The 18,866-nt window shown below is 38.3% G+C and overlaps 2 protein-coding genes across 2 annotated transcripts in view; one reads left to right on the forward strand and one right to left on the reverse strand.

Moving 5' to 3' along the window:
• The window catches only part of plekhh3 (pleckstrin homology, MyTH4 and FERM domain containing H3), a 35,897-nt gene extending 27,917 nt beyond the window's left edge, over positions 1-7,980 (forward strand). Inside the window, exons 9-13 of the mRNA XM_056753535.1 lie at positions 769-905; positions 2,109-2,229; positions 2,998-3,429; positions 3,530-3,721; positions 5,913-7,980. Of these exons, the coding sequence (XP_056609513.1) occupies positions 769-905; positions 2,109-2,229; positions 2,998-3,429; positions 3,530-3,721; positions 5,913-6,041 (1,011 nt within the window). The 3' untranslated portion in view covers positions 6,042-7,980. The remainder of the gene's footprint in view (positions 1-768; positions 906-2,108; positions 2,230-2,997; positions 3,430-3,529; positions 3,722-5,912) is intronic.
• A 478-nt stretch (positions 7,981-8,458) lies between these two features.
• On the reverse strand, positions 8,459-18,561 carry tubg1 (tubulin, gamma 1). Its single transcript, XM_056753537.1, has 11 exons — positions 18,367-18,561; positions 17,739-17,851; positions 16,190-16,357; positions 15,636-15,704; positions 14,765-14,844; positions 14,317-14,443; positions 12,180-12,266; positions 10,298-10,447; positions 9,987-10,139; positions 9,690-9,851; positions 8,459-9,601 (listed from the first exon to the last, which is right to left on the reverse strand). Exons 1-11 carry the CDS (start codon positions 18,413-18,415, stop codon positions 9,404-9,406), a joined length of 1,356 nt encoding a protein of 451 aa, XP_056609515.1. The 5' UTR covers positions 18,416-18,561; the 3' UTR covers positions 8,459-9,403.
• Positions 18,562-18,866: the final 305 nt, after the last annotated feature.

Below are 18,866 nucleotides of genomic sequence, written 5' to 3' on the forward strand. Positions count from 1 at the left end.
CTTTTGCTGCTTATCAAAGTTCATATTTGGTGAACTCTGACCTGAGAATTTGCAATGCTAAAAGTTGTTTGACCAACATGGAATGTAAAAGACACAGATTGATCTCTTGGCTTAATACAAATATTACAAAGTTCAAAGTTTGATTTGCAGTTTTAGTGAAGTTAGTTAAAAGTAATTCCAGAAATAGTTTTAAATATTGTTTATTTCCGAATTAAAGAGGTATAGCATAGTGTGTTTGGATATACAGTATCGCTTTGTTTAATACATTGCAAGGTTATTTTAGTTTACTCAAATTAAAATGTAGAAAATGTTTCTGTTTATTGAATTCATGTAAAATATTGACCTAAAATTATTGGGAAATGTTAAACTTGAAGAAAAATGTAAATGTTGCCTCAAAAATAAACTGATATAAGTTTAAAGTACTAAAATTATTATATTAAACATGAACTAAAATAAAACTAAAATAAAAAGAATTAATCTTATTCAGCAACGTAACAAATCAACAAATAAATTATAAAATTACAAAAGCATACAGCTAAATTGTTCAAACTAAATTAACATTTAAACTAAAAGTCTTAAAATAAAAGCTAATTTAAAATATCAAGAAAACTTAAATCAAAACTATAATATCTTTGACACATTGTTATTCTATTTCATACATTCTCAGACATCTATAAGTGTGAATTAGATTTCCAAATACGTTATGAGAAACTGTATGTCAATCATGTGCAAGATTCTCAATATTTTTTCCTCATTTTCTCTTTCCAGGTTGTGAGGAGGATGGCGGAGCGCCTTGGGCTGCAGGACAGCCGAAACACGTTTGCTCTCTTTGAGCAAAATGGATGTTGGGAGAAAGCTATCGGAGGAAACACCATCATTGCTGACGTCATCACCAGATTTGAAAAGTAACTCTTTTAATAAATCTCTTCAATAACTGTATTATTGTTTGGACGGAAAGCTTGTATCTTAACTGCCCGGAAAAAAAAACATTGGATTGTTTTACATAAACACGGTCTTGTCAAAGTTGACAAGCTATTTTGGTGAAATATTTGTAAAACCTACGAAAGGTTGACCAAGAGTAACAATTTATAAAAAAGCATGAAAAATCCATATGAGGTTTCGGTCCAACTGCTAAGGAATACGTCATGATAATAGCCTGGACATATACTATAATAGTCGTACTACAATTCATGACCATTTTATTAGTGACATTTTTTCTACGTTTTTTTTCTTTTCGTTGATAGCTTTTTATCTTGGCATTTCACACATTTAAACAAACCCAGCTCTCTCACATGCACACGCGCTGTGAGAAGAGACACGGGTCAACCAGGCCTTTATTTGCATTCAGTGTTCCAAAGGGAATCTCAAGGTGAGACTGATGTCATCAGTTTTAACTGATGTGAAAAGCAAGCTGCGGGACAGATAAGCAATTGCAGCCAGAATTGCGTGCATCCGCTTTATTCTCGGAAGTGTGTTTGTGTCTGTCTGTGTGTGTAGCTGTGTGTTCTTGCAAGTCTCTGTGCCAACTGTTCCCAGAAGTTGGTTCATGGACACACTCCTTGTCTTTCTCCCACAGAAGCGTGTGTATACACACACACACAAACGCGCACATGTAAAACTGCACATACAGCAGGAAAGACTGTGTGAATCAGAGTGAGTCATGTGTTGAGGTGACTTGAGTCGTGCGTTTTAGGGAGTGTTTGTGTTTTTTGTTTGTTATTGTTATGCCCTGCCTCTTGTGTGAACTCATGTGAACCTAAATAGCTAATTTTTGTATTAATATAGAGCAGCTGGTTCACTAAATCATGAAACTAAATAACACTAAAAAACCTGAGCTAAACATTTAGAAAGCAAGCAAACAAGGAATTAGGACTGTGCCATTTTTTTAAATATGCACAAAAACATGGCAAAATTGCAGCTAAATGTGAAAAAGTTGGGTTGTTATTTGTAACATTGTTTAGAAGAGTTGTACATTCCTCGAAGAGTTCAGAGTATTTTAAGTACAAAGTTTGCTCACACTTGACATGTATATCTGATACCTATTCCATCTGATATATATCTGATCTATCTGATACATTTTCCATTAACAACCCCCCCTTCTCTTCCAGTCTGTCAGCTAAAGAGCCAGATTCAGACTGCCAATGGAGATTGTGCTTTAAACTGTACTGTCTGCTGGACACAGATAACATCAGCACAGACAGCATCGAGTACCTCTTTCTCTACGAGCAGGTAAAGAAACACAGAAATGGACGAATCAGATTATTGAGTGTAAAACTGAAATAAATGTTTTTAAAGGTGGGATAGTGAGATTTTAATTGCATCTAGTGGTGAGGTTGTGAATTGCAACCAACGGCTCACTCCTCCCTTTCATAGCACTATGGTGGCTCTCACAAGACAAAGATGTCGTCACGTTTTCGCTTCTTTGCCGAAGGAGATAATGTATTAACGAAACACGCTCTGTAGAGCAGTTCGTCCGTTTAGGTCCTGCAGTGTTTGTAGATAGAAATAGCTCATTCTAAGGTAATAAAAACATAACACTTCATTATGTAAGGTCTTTATACATCACTGAAGACATAGTTATGTATATTATACATAACTTTTAAGGAACGACCTTTTAGGAATAACTGTGAGAAGAAATAGCATTCAGTGGAATGTGTTTTCTAACATTTGGGCTTAATGATGGATATCTTCCTCAGACATTCAGAATAAATGCCATTGACTCCTGCTGAAAGTAGGGTTAGAGTAACACAACTGCTGCCAAACCGGTTTCGATCTGTCTGCAAACAGCTATTAAGATTGTTTCATATCTGCATGTAATGGCAAACAAAGGTTCAGGGCCACAGAAAGAAAAAGGGATTTTCCAAATCTTCTGTTTGTTTTATGTGGATTAGTTTTACGCGTTTTGACAGATTTATGCGTAATGTCTTTATCAGTTGAATCAAAAGCACATATACAAACATTGAACTTGGTAAACCCACCCGCTCTCTTCTCTCTCAGTGTCATGAGATGGTGGTGCGAGGGCAGCTGCCAGCCTGCGAGGATGACCTCCTTTCCCTGGCGGCGCTCAGACTGCAATGCCTTCTGGGAGATTTCAGCGCCCTCTCTCCGTACCCGCCTTTGGAGCAGCTCTTCCCCGCCGAGGTGGTGGAAGCCCGGGCCCTGCTGGCCCCTGTGGAACCCCCTGGCTGCCCTTCCTTCCCCGGGGGCCTGCTGGCCGGGACGTTGTGGGGTCACAAGCGACGCCAAGAACAGGACCAAAGACTGCGGGCCAGGCTGAGGGAGGAGGGGACGGTGGTGATGTCGGCCATTTTAGAGCGCTGGAAAGCGTTGGTGGGATACAGTCGCAGAGACACCATGGCCGCCTATCTCACTATCGCACGGCAGTGGTCTGGGTTCGGCTGCACGCTTTATGAAGTGGACTTTTACATAGTAAGAACGCTCACTAATGTTTTTATGGAGGATTTGAACGAATGCGATAATGTAATCAGATCTGTTGACCTCTGTTGTATTTGTCTCCTGTGTTTTACAGAGTTCTACAGGAAGTTTCTCTCAGAAGTTGTGGCTGGGCGTGGCCGCTTCCTGCGTGTCTCTATATCGTCAAGGTGAAGCCGAAGCGTTGGAGTCTCTGCCTATTGGTCAGATCTGTTCCTACGGTGTCTCTGATAGCAACACGTTCAGGATCACCACAGGAGATCGCGACCTGCTCTTTGAGACCACCAAGGTAAAGGGCCATCACCTCCAAAACATCCTACAATAAATCTTCAATATTCAGAGGTTAAGAGTTAACTTTCGGTAGAACAAGAAAGCCAATGACGTCAAAGGGTTGTAAGTCCCTGCAGCGCTTACAGAATTCTGGTCAGACTAGCTGTGACAGTCAGTGCAAACACATGTGGAAACACTGAGAGAACCAGTTTGACTTCTCGTATTAGTTGCGGGCTCACACGCACCTGTTCTCTGTAAATTCACTCCTGTGCGTTTAAGGTGATGAATCTGCCTGTCTCTGACGTTTTCTTGGCAAACCACTTGACTTCACCTTTGCCAGCTTTTGAGTGATGCAAGAACATCTCTGCCAGCTCACGCACACACACTAAAAATCATGCTCAGTCCTTATCAGTCATTAGCATTCACCCATAGCTGCTGTTAGCCGGAATTGCTTTTATAATGGGAGTCAGTTTGACAGACAAGTGTCTAAATGTAAGTGCATCAGTCAAATCTATCTTCTGTATGCTTTAAACATGTGTGATTTTTTTAAATCTAATTCTGGGTTTCACACTGTTCGTACATATAATGACTTTTACACTGTATACTTGTTAACATTGCCGTCACATTAATATAATGTTATCATAGCGTAAAACTTTTTTCGAGACAGAAATACAAAATAATATACAACTAACTATGTGTTCAGAGGTGTACAAAGACGTCACACAATAAAGCTTTGTTTTTTATTTTCTTAGAATGAGCTATTTCTTCACCATTTTGTTTCTACAGTAGCCCTGAATGGACAAACTGCTCCACAGAGGGCATTTCGTAAATTGGTTAACTCCTTCAAGTCAGGGCCCAAAAAACACATTTACGTTGTGACCACGTAAGATGCCAGAAGGCTGTTGCAACGTTGCTAAGCAACATTCAGTAACTGTGAGACGACATTCGGACTACTTTTGTTATTCCTTGATTCCAACTCATTTCTGTGCATTCCCATTTGCGCTACATTTTGGTGTTATAACTACAAAATCAATATCGATTTTTTAACATTTAATAATGAATACGGGTCTATAATTTTTACAACAAAACATATGATCAAAACCAACCTGTGTAAACTTTAAAGAGTAACAATGCTGCGTTATGTAATTTAGCTTTATTATACAAATGTGCACACTAATACAAGGGTATTTTAAAAGAATTACACTTCCAAAAACAAAACATAAGTGCAGGTATATGGTTTAATAAATAATAATAAAAAAATAAATTCATAACTGTAAACCATCATACTGGCAGCTCAACAGCCTTCAGTGACTGGACAGCTGAAAAAGAAGTGTCACATAAGTACAGCATCATAATAGCATTTTCCAAGCAAGCATTTTTTACTTTTTTAAATCTCCCAATTTAAATCGAAAAAACACAAACCCAAAAACAACAAGTTATGACCATTTTCTGAGCATTTGAGCTGCAAGGCACATATATATGTAGTAATTCTAACGAAACCATAAAATGCCCGATTTTATTCTCATTATGATTACCTCGATAGATTGTATTGATTCATATATTTTTTAATCTTTTTTGGTGACCGAAATGAAAAGCAATATTCACGTATTCTTCCGATGAATCAGAGCGAACTCTTCTCTTACAAACAGCCAAGCTGTCGGCTGAAATTTAAAAGGCTGATATTCGTGATTCTGTACAGTTATGGTTATATGTCGTTTGCTGGTTGTCCATACAACATACAAACAACATAAATCAATTGCCCCGCAAGCAGATTAAAAGATAACTTTGTGACAACGTTGTGACAACTTCACCACACATGTAGAAACATCAACCTGTTGTTCATGTTGTTATAACATGCTTTAAATGTTGGCTACGTTGTGACAATGCTGTGTGTTTGCTGGAGGGCAGAGTGGGCCGTTTTGCAATTCGCAACTTCACCACTAGATGCCGCTAAATTGTTCTACACTGGACCTTTAACTGAAAGAATACAACATTGCATAACTGAGAGAATAAAAGTGTCCTGGGGTCAAGAAAGAAGGGGATCATACTCTGTCAAGACTAGTATTGCCCTCTTTTATTGTTTATTTTATTAACCTACCTTATATAGTTCATTTTCATTATAGTATTACAAACAAATGTATGAATATATTAGCACTGACATGTGTAGAAAATTTCACAGTGGAAACTCTCTCTCTCTCTTTCTCTCTCAGTTGACTGAGATCATGCAGCTGATGAATGCTTACTTCAGTGCCACCCGTCGCCAGCTAGGCAAGGATGACTGCATCACCAACCCTAAGCTCCACCCCTCCCTACTTGAGCTGCCCTCTCACCCGGTGTGAGGAACGATGATTTGCGCACACACATGCACACACTCTGATGTACACATACGCATACGCAGTCCTGGTTGATTGCCTCTCTGAGGAGCTTTGCCACGCTGACAAACTCAGACGTGACTTTAGATGCTCATCCAGAAAAGGAGGAGAAGATGCTGACCAAGAAAATTTGGATGGTGCCTGGGGAAACCAAAGAGACACAACGGTAGCATTGCTACACCTCCGGTGAAATCCAGAGGGGACACAGAGGCCTTCAAACGGACAAAACTTGGACAATACAGCGGAAAAGCATCACGACAGAGAGAGGTGTGCTGCAGGACGAGGAAGCAAACAAGCTGCCATCACACTTATGCACACGCACACTCGCTCTCCTTTCAGTGTTCCCCAGAGGGTCCGGTTCCACTCGCTGTTAAACTCATTCATCAAACCTTACATGACCTTGTAACTGAGTGCACGTCACTTGTCATTGCTCAGACTTTCAGAACCGATGACGATGTCTGTGTGCTTGTGTGTGCGAGAGAGAGAGCGATTGTCTAAGCTGTAGAACTGAAACCAAAGGATCTTTAGCTTGAGTGTATTTGTGAAACGTGTTGAGCCTGGTGCTGCTTGACTGAGCTGTTAGCTTACACTAACTCTACACTGCACGACCTGTAGCCACAACAGTGTGTGATCCTTAGACACGGATAAAACAAGCTTGTTCAGATGCCCCGTTGCATTCTGGTACTTGTGAAGGTAAATGACGAACTTCTCATTGCGTATTATAGACCTCTGTTTTGAAACACTGAAGATAGACAAATAATCAAACACTATTGTTATGCAACGTTATCGTCCCATAATATACAGTACATTTCCATAAGAGCCTAGCTTTTAGCTTTTTTGTGCTTTATGAAGCCGGACGTCTTGTTTATGTTAGCTTGATGACTAACAGCTCAAGTCTTTCATCTGCTGAAAGTGCATATTGTCCCATTGTGTGTATGTGTTATCTTTCTGGTTTTATTTATGGCTGTTTGTGTGAATGAGTTTTTATGTTCTTTTTAAATTTTGTTTTATATATCTTTCATAAAGACCTGTATTCGTATTTCAGTGCTTGGGTTAAGAGCTGATGATGTCATAGTTAATTTATGGCATCATTTTTATATACTTTTATGTTATTTGTTGAGTTTATCTTCCCCCACGTGGCAAGGTCTACAACGGCAACAGATCATTGTTTAATAGTTTGTTACGTAGATGCAGTATGCATTCACTTGATTTTTTTGTCACCAAAAATGAAGTTATTCGCCCCATCACACGGACCAAATATAGAGGTTATAGGGTTTCTCCTCCTCAGTTTCTAACGTGTTCCCCTTAAATGACTGCCAAACTAAAGCAATAAATCCTGCCCAGTTATCCTAAAGCCATTATTAGTATCACTTAAAGTTGCCTTCAGAGCAGCCACCAGTGCCTGTGAAAAATTTAGCCTGTACAATCTATGTCTTTCATAACATCCGTCATTCTGTTGATCGTTTTATGTATAGGCCGACTTTGGGTTTGTGGTGTGCACTATCTTTGTTAAATGGCAGTCTGTCTGCCTCAATACAAATCTGAAAAAGGTTACCAACTACTTGAAGTTCAAAGAGGGCAATCGCAACTTTGTTTTGTTTCTTTTTCTCTTTGCGCAAATGTTTAAAATGTGTCTTCTGCCCTACTCAAGTGTGTTTCTATTACAGCGCCCGTGTTATTCTTTTCTTTAATGTCACTCTGCAGCTGCAGGCAGCTCCGTCCACTGTCACGTGTGTGTGAACGCGAATGACGACCTGATGCTTTAGACGGTTTGTTATGCTGCATGGTACCTTTCTCATTATGTTACATGTGTATTGCACTATTGTTTGTACAGCTAACTTAAATGTGCAATAATGCAAAATGATGAATATTGTATGAAATAAAAAGCAGCACCATTACACCATCACTCGAGCTTCGATTTGACTGTGTGGAGGTAAAAGTGTGAAATGATTTACCCATAAAAAATACCTGCGGTTATGTTATGGCAGATAAGTGGCACATTTGAGCAGTATTAATTGAATATTAATACATTATTAACATAAATATACACTGCTGTCAAATTTTTTAACACACTATTTCTTTTTATTTTAAAGCGGATGTAACACACGCAGTATTTCATATTAATCTTAAGCACCTATATGGTAGTATTGCACACTTCTTATCTTCAAAGATGTTTAGTTTGATCACACTTATAAAAGACAAATACAGATGAACGATTATTTTTTCGAAAACAGGTGTTGCCAGAGGACAAGACTTGTATTTCAGAGTCGGTCATGTGTACCTTTTGGGCAAAATTACTGCTGTGATTTTATAGCCTGAGCTCAGATGGTTTACAAGAGTACTCTGCACTCTAAACACTAATAAAACCAGAAATCATAGAAATGTTGCTTGTAGAAAAACATTTATTCAACCTCATGAACTTCAAGTTAATGCATCCAAGTCAAACTATGTACACAGTATAACAATAATAACAACATTATTAGCTCAAGAAAGAATTTAAGCATGAAAGTTGAACGCTGGAGACATTCTCAGTATATGAGAATAAAGACTAGAATAAATTGTTACATTGCCGTTTGATTGAGTCCGTCAGACTTTGAGGTAACGTCACTGTTTTGATTGACAAGTAAAGAAACCCAGAGAGGATTCTCTGATAAAAAGGATGTATTAAAGTACATAACACTTGAAGCTCTTTATATGATCTGTGAGATGTGCTTTCACTTCTAAGGGGCAAAGAGGATTCAAACGCCACACAATCATTGTCTATCCCCTGAAAGCATGTGTGTTTTGTCTAAAAGCATGCATGCGTGAAAGTGAGGGAGTAAGAGATTGTGTACTCATAAGCAAGCTTTTTCTACGAAGCTTAATCTTTCACGCTCCCTCCTACAGTTACATTCATCTGAGACCACCCAGTCTACAATCTGCTCGAAGTGTGTGTGGTCACGGAAGCCTATGAGCCTGCATCACCTTGACATAGATTGATGCAGAGGAGTGCAGAGTGCGTTACAAAAATAGAGCATTGACTGTCCAGTCAAGAAAAAGAAATCAAGAACAGAGAAAGAGTGAAAGAGGCACCGGGTTATGAAGAACTCATCTAAAGGCCTGATGAAAATCACATCCATATACATATGGAAAAGGTTCTTAAAACAGCAGTGATGCTGGGCTAAAGATCTTATATATTCGATGAAAAGGCTCTGGAGCAACAGTTTAAGAAATCATGATTCTCTAGTTTATAGACTTCAATACTGTTATTTGCTACTCGAGTAAGTCCATATTTGACAGGATCAATTCAGGACCTTTTTTTGGATTGGGGATGAAGAGCTTCAGGGTGGTTACTGCTCTTGCGTGCCCCAGGAAATGTAGTCGGGACGCGTGGCTGCGCTATACTCGTCTACAAGCTGCTGGACCACCTCACGCGAGTTATCCAGCTCATCAAAGTTCTCTTTGAATATGTCCTCCTTCCTGAACTGCTCGAGGAAGGCTTCCCTCTTCCTCAGCTTATCATACTGACGACAGGTACGCTCAAACAACTGCAGTGAGGAAGAGAGATTAGACTGTCTACTCAAATCATCATAAATCTCAATTCTTAACAATAATGCGTTTAAGGGTGGGGCTTACCGAGGAGATGCTGGTGTGATTGGCCATCATAAGACCACTGACCCGGTGGGCTGAAGGCAGGTAGGGAGATCTGCGAGACAGTGCCACCTGGATGCTAGCTGGACCCCACGGGATAAAATTTGCAAGCTTCCTCTCCCTGATCCTCTGCAGGCTCTTATGAACCTAAAAGGAGAAATGCACATATGGCTCAGATTGTGTTCACAGGTACACACCGACTCTATTCAACTGTATTCACCACATGAGAGAACCAGCAGGACCATTAAACACAGATCACATCCCTCTCTCTCTCACACACACCTGTGTTGGGTCCACCTCTCCCTGAATGATGTTGAGAATAGCAATATAGCAGTGATTGGTCTGGCGGTCTCGTCCTGTGGACACCATGACGTTCTTGGGTTGCAGGAGCCTCCTCATCACATCAAGAACTGTAGTCTTTCTCACACTCGCCACCTAACAAGAAGGACAATATGATTTAAAGAATAAATCAAGAATTATTAGCATAGCAAAATGAAGCTCACACAGGCAGCTCACTAGTTTGTTGAGCCCTCAAGTTCATTTACATTTTACAAATGCAAATCTATTTGAATACTGAACTTGCAACAACTTACAGACTGATCGGTGGTCAGCGGCGTGTATCCAGTCATAAGAAAGTGGAGGCGGGGAGTAGGAATTAATGAGGCGATCAGACCAATAAGATCATTGTTCATATAACCGGGGTAACGGAGGGTTGTTGTACTTGCTGACATGATAGTGGACACCTGTTAAAAAAAGGAAAAGACAAAAAAGGAATTAACACACTGAACTGTGATCAGTCGTTCTATGACATTTCCTTGAAATTGTGTCCTCTCGATGATTTGGGTGTGCTAACTTTACACTTGAACCCTCCGATGTACATAACACTAACACAATAGCACAGACTGGTGAAACAGGTTTTATATGTGCATTCTGATCAGAAGACATTTAAATGGCCACAAGTTCACCATTTCAGATCATGGAGACGAACAGAGTAGGAGTTGACTGTGAACTTTTCACCTTGGAGCAGGAGGATTATTAAGTGGCGTATGAAAGGAAGCACAGCTGATGATGTGTCACAGGTTATTTATTAGCTCATCACTTAGTTGTGAGAATGCAACACGACAGCAGGTCATTCCAACTGATTTAACTTACTAAACCAGACAACTGAACACACAGTTTCATCCTTATGATGTACAAGTAAGTACCTGTGGTAAAATATTTAAAACTATGCGAGTAGAATTAGAATCAAAAATTTTATGGCCAGCATTGACTAGCATACTAGGGAAAATTGCTTGAATTTCTTTGTTCTGTTGAACACAAAAGAAGATATTTTGAAATATGTAGGAAAGCAAACGGTTTTCCTTCTATGGTAGTCAATGGTGGCCAAGAACTGTTTGGTTGCAAGCATTCGTCCATTCGACCTTTCTCTGTGATCATCAGAGCAAAGAAATGTATACAGATTTGAAACAACTAGAGGGTGCGTAACAAGATAGATTATTTTAGGGGGGTTAACAGTTCCTTTAAATTTTAATCCTGTGTCTGCAAATTTTATATTTTATCATATTTGGCTGGGATAAACCATGCCGAGACACTTCTTCTCTGCTATAAGAATGGCTATGAAATGATACGGACTCATTTTGGCTTGGATGCATTTAGGCAGATGAAAAAGGCCCTACAACTCAGCTTAACATACTGAATCGAATTAAGGGAGTTAAAAACCAATTCCAACTACTTTAAATCATTCATAAAGGAAATCAATTTGGATTTCCTTTATAAATTATTTGAAGTAGTTGGAATCAGTTTCAGAAAGTGAAAATACATGCACAAAAAGATTCTCCCCTCTGATTTAACAAGTATTTCTGATTGTTTAACACTTTTGACATCAATTAATTGGAATGCAAACAACAAAAGTATACTATAAACATGAGGCTTTTTAAATACAATATGTACGTCAGACAGCATTAAACAAAGTCACGGGCCTGACGCTTAAAGACGTCACGGATGTCAGAGGTCTTATGACTCGAGCCTTTAGATCATGATTTGATCAGTCCTATAGAACATGTTCAGACACCGAATGTAATCTAAGACGTCTGTCAATTAATCCTGCCTGTGGATATTAAATTTACCCTGTGAGGGGTTCTGTGAAATTGGCAGACCTACATACGAAACACTCTCCAGAAACACACAGCAGTTCTGTATTAGATTCCTGTGTATATAAACTAATACATATTTTTGCTAGGCCAAAAAACAGCAATTGCTTATTCATAACATCTCCAAGGTGCTTTTCTATTTTATTTTATTCCTATTCCTCACATACAACAAACAAATTTTGATTAAATCCTCAGATTAAAAAAAAAAAGACTAATTTTGAAAACAAAACTGATGCATTTAATTTTCCTCAAAAATGTGTTTTTTGTTGTTCAGTGATTTACACTGCGAAGGGATCAGATATTAGAATGCCATCTGAAAACTCACCAGCTGGTTGATCTGAGAGAACGAGGGGTTCTGAATGTGCAGCCGGTCTGTGGCGATCCTGTTCAAAGCCGTGTTATCCAACACCACCTGAGCGAACAGAGACAAGCTGTTTGTTACATTTATACACACATCACATTTATATTTATTGTCCTATTTATTGTAATAATAAATGTATATTTATTATTATCTGTTTATCTGCATATTTCTTTTTCACCAGATGCTTCAACAAGTTGTAGTTTTTAATAGACAATAAGCAGAGGTGTAAAATAAGTACTTGAGTAATTTTACTTGATTACTCTACTTGAGTATTATTTTGGGGGAACTGTACTATTCTTGAGCACAATTAAGAATGAATACTTCTACTTAATTACATTTTTAAACAAAAAAAGTACCTTTTACTTCTTACAATTTGATTTATACTCAAAAAGTACTCATTTTTGGAGTGTCGCTTTCCTCCATCTTCCCTTACCACTAATGAACCGACTGAATTGTGCTTATAACCAGTTTGATTTAAATGTTATTAATTCAGCCAATGAGATTCATTTTAACATTCAATGAAATTGGCCGGACATGTTCATTGGTCCTTTTGAAGTGAGGTCATGTCACATCAATTACCACAATGTAAAGCACCTTGCTTGACCTGGACCTGAAAATAAACACTGGAAGAAAATGGAGGAACAACATTCAGCTGCTAATACAGTTCAAAACCCACCACAGGATCAAGAGCACCTGTGGCCTTCTTGTAGTGGAATGAATAAGGATTCGTATGAGATGAAGTGTGTTCTTTGACTCCCACTCACCAAGAAAATATCTGCCTATCTTGACTAACTATTTTCAAAATCAGCTTCTGCTGAAGTTAAACCAGAGCTTTTACAACCTTGAATAGCATGTTGCATATTAGAATAGACATGTCTTGTAGTTAAATAAAACTGCAAGAGTTAAATACAGTTAAATACAATCAGTTCTAAAGCAGGATAAAACATTGCATGTGGTTCATTTCCTTCAAACGCTTGAACAAGAATCTCTATAGTTTTATAGTTACATTACGTTTACTCAAGTATAATTTTAATTTGGTACTTTTTTACTTTTACTTGAGTATGTTTCTGGCCAGATACTTGACTTTCACGCAGTACTTCTACTTTCACTTGACTAACATTTTTGAGTACTTTTTACTCCTCTGACAATAAGCCTTATTCCAACTAGAAGAAAGAGAACACTTCCTTAATAAAAGTGAATATTTTGGAATGAAAGAGACAGATTAAAGAAACTGTTGGCCTCGTTTAGCCTCTTCTTTTTATGCTGACACTCCCGCTCCAAGGTTATTATATAAGCCTGACACAGGAATGAAGCTAGCAGACAGCTGCGAGAAACACAATATGAATAAAACTGTTCTTACCCCTCACTAATGCCCGATCTATTCTTTACTATGCCCCTCACAAAGAGTTTTGCTAGAGAATAAGAGGTTAAACCTCTTTAGTCAAAAAAGATTAAAACAAGCATTCATACCATGACTACCACAAACACTCATAGAGTTAATAAAGACCAAATTCACTCTTAAGACCAAACACAACACTAGTCACACATTTGACTACTCATCAGACCAAATGACATAAGTAAATGATGATTAAGTTTACTTATAATACACAAACATGTGATTCCAGGTGCTTCACAGAGTCAATAGTGTCTGTTTGCAGAATAAATATCTGCAGATTGAAATCAAACATAATATAAAACACTGAGTGTCAGCACACGTGTACATTCCTGTTTCAGATGTACAGATATGACAGTGTCTTCATCAAACCTTTTTATAGTTTAAGCTGAACTCCAAGACTGGGCTGTTGCTAATGAGGAGGAAATGGATGGAAAGAAGTGGATAATCGCATAAGACTGTCCTCCTTTCCTCCATCCGCTTGCGTTTGAGGAATGAAAGCAGGATGAAGAAAGAAGCTCTGTCTGGAGAGGTGGATTGTGTAACTGAGGAAATGTGCAGTTAGCCTAGCAAGCTGCGTGTATGAGAGAGGCTCTGTTTCACATAGAAACACATTCATTTAAAGCCCTGGTGTGTGTGACACCACTTCCAAAATTTTAGGCCAGCTGCAAAGGTTAGAAGACAGCGTGCGTGTGTGTGTATTCTCACCACACAGTCTGCATTCTGGGTCAGTCTCTTTAGCGTCAGGAGAGAATTGTAAGGTTGTACGACAACATCGCTCATCTCATCCTGGTTGGGAAATACAGAGTAGGTCTGAACCAGTTTTTTGGGATACCTAAAAAAAGACAGAACATAGTGTTGAAATACTTAAACACATGAACACGAGAGGAACGCTGCTTGTGCCCTTGAGGTTGCACGAGCGATGGTATTAAACACACCCCTAAAGAGAGGTAATTACAGCCGATGCTAGCTGCCTGCATCTCCCTCTAATTATACAGACTGCCACCCAAACGCTTCAGAGTTGCAAGTCTAGACCTACAATGCGAGGGTGTGGATCTACCCTTCAGCAGAGGGAGTGTTGAATGCAAAAATTATTCCAACAGGAATGCATTTCACATATTCTTATAACAGTTTATAAACTTGTTCTTATATGCACCTGTCGTTCAGCCGTTCCAGAAGATAAGACCCCAGACCAGATCCTGTTCCCCCAGCGATGGAGTGACACAGCACAAATCCCTGAAAAAGGTAAAGAGAACACATTTAAACACATTTCCAAGCGCGTGTGTCCCCCAGTACTGCTAAGGCGCTTTAGGGTGACTGGAGGAAATTCGCAATGAGGCGTATTTGTACCATGTCACTCTTCCTTTGACATTTAGCCCCATATATCACACACATTTGACCTTATCCTCTTAACCACTCCCTAACTCCCACTACCATACAAGTTACACATGGTACACACACACACCAGTAATTGTGAGTAATAAAATACATAACACGGACTACGCAGGAAAGGACCTCTTTCTGTTGTTTTAAAATTAAAGGCACTTTCGTAAAACCGTATATTTAAATATCCATAATATAGACGTAGCTACATTTAAATATCGTTTTATATTGTCTGTATGCTAAAAGTGTTTCTGTCAGCACTGTAGAAGTGGCTGGGTAAAAAGAGGGAAGAAAATATCAAAGTACGTCAAACTGTACATCACTCAACCATCTGTAGATCATCAAAAAGTGTTTAGTTCTGTTTAAAAATGTCATCCAAGACCCAAATCTTTTTTCCCCGAGACAAAATACCCCAGCATTAATGAATAACACGCAATTGTGAAAAATAGTCATTTATAATACATTTGCCTTTAAATTCCAAGTTTATGTGAGTTTTGTTATTTTCCAGGGTTTATTCCTGCACTCAATCTGATGTGTTCTGTCACTTTATGTGACTTTACAGTTCCCTGTCGAGTTCTTCCAGATGTAAACAGAGTAGTAAGTGAATGCAGTCAACTGTCTCTCTAATTAGAGTCATACTGTACCTCCAAACTGTCACTGCCATCTGCCTCTCTATCGATAATGTCAAAGATGTCCTCATGGATTTTTTCCCCCTGAAACAAGCATAGGTTTTAGATAAAAGGTCAAAAATGAATTAGAGAATAAGTTCATTTACATCATCTCCTCCTAGAGCAGTTGTATTTGATCTGTTGTGCTTCAGCTACATGAATAAAATGCAAAGATAACACTAATACATATATTTGTGTTCCCTATAGGTCATGTTGACTATACAGTAACCATGAAATGAAACATCAAATAAAAACTGGAAAAAAGTCTCACTTTTAAAGATACAAGTGCTGAACAAACAAAAGTATTTGACATGATGACATCTCATTTCAAGGAGTGACATGCATCTTAAATCAGAAATTATAATCTGCAAAATTTTAACATAATCTATTTTTAATTACACTATTAAATGAAAGACAACATGATGTACTTATATTTAAAAAGTCACTCCTCAAAGCTAATCAAGTTTACTGAAAATGTTTTCTTAAAATAATAGAAATCATGTGGCAGTAACCGGTATAAATCAGTGTACCTGAGAGAAACCACTGGCCCAGTTGTTACCAGCTCCACCACCATGCTCAGACAGATAGATGTTCTCTGGATTGTACAGGTTGGAGTAGGGGGAGTTCAGTATGGTGTGAATGACTCTGGGCTCCAGGTCCAAGAGTACAGCCCGAGGGATGTAGTGCTCATCATCCGCCTGAAGGGGATGATAGTAAGTGATAAATACCCATAAAAATTACATGCTTGATGAGTCCTTGGAATTGCAACATTCAAGTCTATATAAAAGAAATCTATGTTGCACAGTGTGTGATTCCCATTGTGTGATACAACAACAACTAAAAATAATAATAAAATTGATTACTGCCACTTTATACAAACAATAAATTCCAATTGACAATTTAGAGAAAGTTATAGCAATACACTTCATGCATTAAAAGGATAGATATTCTCATGTCATTTTAAACCTGTATGACTTCTGCAGAACACAAAAGAAGATATTTTGAAGAATGTTGGTTGCCAAACAAGACTGGCCCCTATTTACTTCCATTGTATGGAGACATTTCTCAACACACCTTTTGTGTTCCACATAAAAATGAGCCTCATAAACAGATTTTGAACAACATGAGGGTAAATAAAGTAGCAACGTTCACATACTCATCATTGCAGAAAATAAAAATTCTATGAGGATTAGGAACATTTTACTGCAGTTTCTCAGAAATTGCTTGTATTATTCTCCGATTGACGCAGCTCTTTTTGTTTTAAAATGGACCTGTGTCATACATTTCAAATTAATCCATACTTTAATCTGCTTTTGAAAAAGGCCTGGTTTATGACAATTATTATGCAATTATTTGATTAAGGCTCCCCCTGGTGGTTACTAATACAAACACTTCCATCAAGCTTAAAGGACAGTTCACCCAAAAACAAGACTTCTGTTAGCAGAGTAGGAAAAAATTGCTCAATAAATGTAATCTTTGTTCCGTTAAACACAAAAGACAATATTTTGAAGAATGCAGGAAAGCAAGCAGTTCTGGGACACCTCTGACTACCATTGTAAGTTTCCTCCTATGGAAGTCAAATCTGCAAAAGAACATTTTTTTTACATGTATGCATTTGGCAGACGCTTTTGTCCAAAGCAACTTACATTGCATTGAATTATACATCTCGTTTCTGACTATGTGCAATCCCCTGGAATCGAACCCATAACCTTGGCATGCTCTAATCACTGGGCCACAAGAAAGCTTACGAGCATTCTTCCAAATATCTGTCTCTCTGTTTATTAGAACAAAAAAAATGTATACAGATTTGGAACAACTCAAGGGTGAGTAAATGATGACACATTTGTTTGTGAACTTTCTCTTTAAATAAAATTGGTGGTGAGGATCAAACTGGTACAGTAGAGCATGCTGGGATTACTTTCAATGTGTTGGATTTTATTATTTTGATGATGCTGGCTATCTAAAAAGAAATTGTGGGTTATACAAGTGAATAGAAAATATGAACAAACTTGACATATGATGCTTCTGATTGGTGTTTACTGTTTAGCAGCGTTTAACCAGCTCCATCATCTTGTGTACCTGATAGAAGAAGACATCTTTCCGGTCAGTTCCCTCAGTGGCAAACTCCTCTACAATGCCCTCTGGACTGATGCCATGCTCAGCACATAACTGCTTCCAAAACTCAAAACCAACTGCAAAGACACAAAATTCAATTCATAAATGCATAATGCTTAGGAACATATTTCTAGTCGAAATCCACACATGTTACGATTATAGCTAAATATTAGATATCGCCTGATATGCCTAAAGTAAAGATCAAGCTGTCTCCTCTGGCACTTAAATAACCTAAACTATATCCAAAGCAGAAACTAAACAACCCTCACGGTGTTGTACTACAATTAATTGACACTAATTGCATTACAACCATCTGAGACACGTGAATTATTTATCATTATTGACTAGTGAACCATAATAATGGTTCAAATATATATTATAAAAACGAAGTCAATAGGTAAAACTAATGGAAGCGTTTCATGCTTCCTAAAATGATATCAAAACCATCCCTAAATCATAAACTTGTATTTACGGAGTCACTGTAAAGCTATTCATGCTGACAGCTAACGTTAGCAAGCTAACTGTTTATGTAGTGAAGTCCATCGCATCAGCAAACAATCATAATAATATCGCGCGTGTTTCAAAAGCTCACTCTGATTTCCGCACTGTCCGAGCTGTAAGGTGATGATTTCTCGAGGCATGCTTTTGTTTCGGCTGTATAATCAGTAAAGGTAAGAGTGAGAGATGTGATGCTGTCAGCCAGTCACACTGCCGTGTGTGTATTCCCGCTCCAACAACACAACGGCCTAACAGACGTATACTGCGCATGCGCAAAGTCCTACCCACATTCAGCTTTCAAACACCCCGTCAATGTCAAGGTTATTCAACAAATATTTATAACAAAAACGTGTTTAAACAAACGATAACGAAAAGAAAGAACGAATAATATAAAGTGAAAAAAAACAATGCACTGCTGTATAAGTAATCACGTAATGATAGACGGAGCAAATATTGAACGCAACAACTTCAAAGCTGCGCGAAACTTACGCAGAGGAAATGGGCACGCGGTGTCAAGAAAATACAGCTCACAGTTTGCTGTCATCTGAACCAGGCCTGAATAGTCCTTAAATTCACAAATGTCTAGCAACAAAT

Source organism: Triplophysa dalaica, chromosome 7 (assembly GCF_015846415.1).
Source record: "Triplophysa dalaica isolate WHDGS20190420 chromosome 7, ASM1584641v1, whole genome shotgun sequence".
In the NCBI taxonomy this organism is placed as follows: Eukaryota; Metazoa; Chordata; class Actinopteri; order Cypriniformes; family Nemacheilidae; genus Triplophysa; species Triplophysa dalaica.

Bases quoted from the DNA above. Each gene is read 5' to 3' on its own strand.
- tubg1 (XM_056753537.1), bottom strand. From the start codon at position 18,415: ATGCCTCGAGAAATCATCACCTTACAGCTCGGACAGTGCGGAAATCAG. The intron at 10,140-10,297 runs GTAAGTTGTTGC...CCTTCTTGTTAG, and splicing joins CGCTGACCACCGATCAGTCT to GTGGCGAGTGTGAGAAAGAC. The intron at 9,602-9,689 runs GTAAGCCCCACC...TCCTCACTGCAG, and splicing joins ATCACACCAGCATCTCCTCG to TTGTTTGAGCGTACCTGTCG.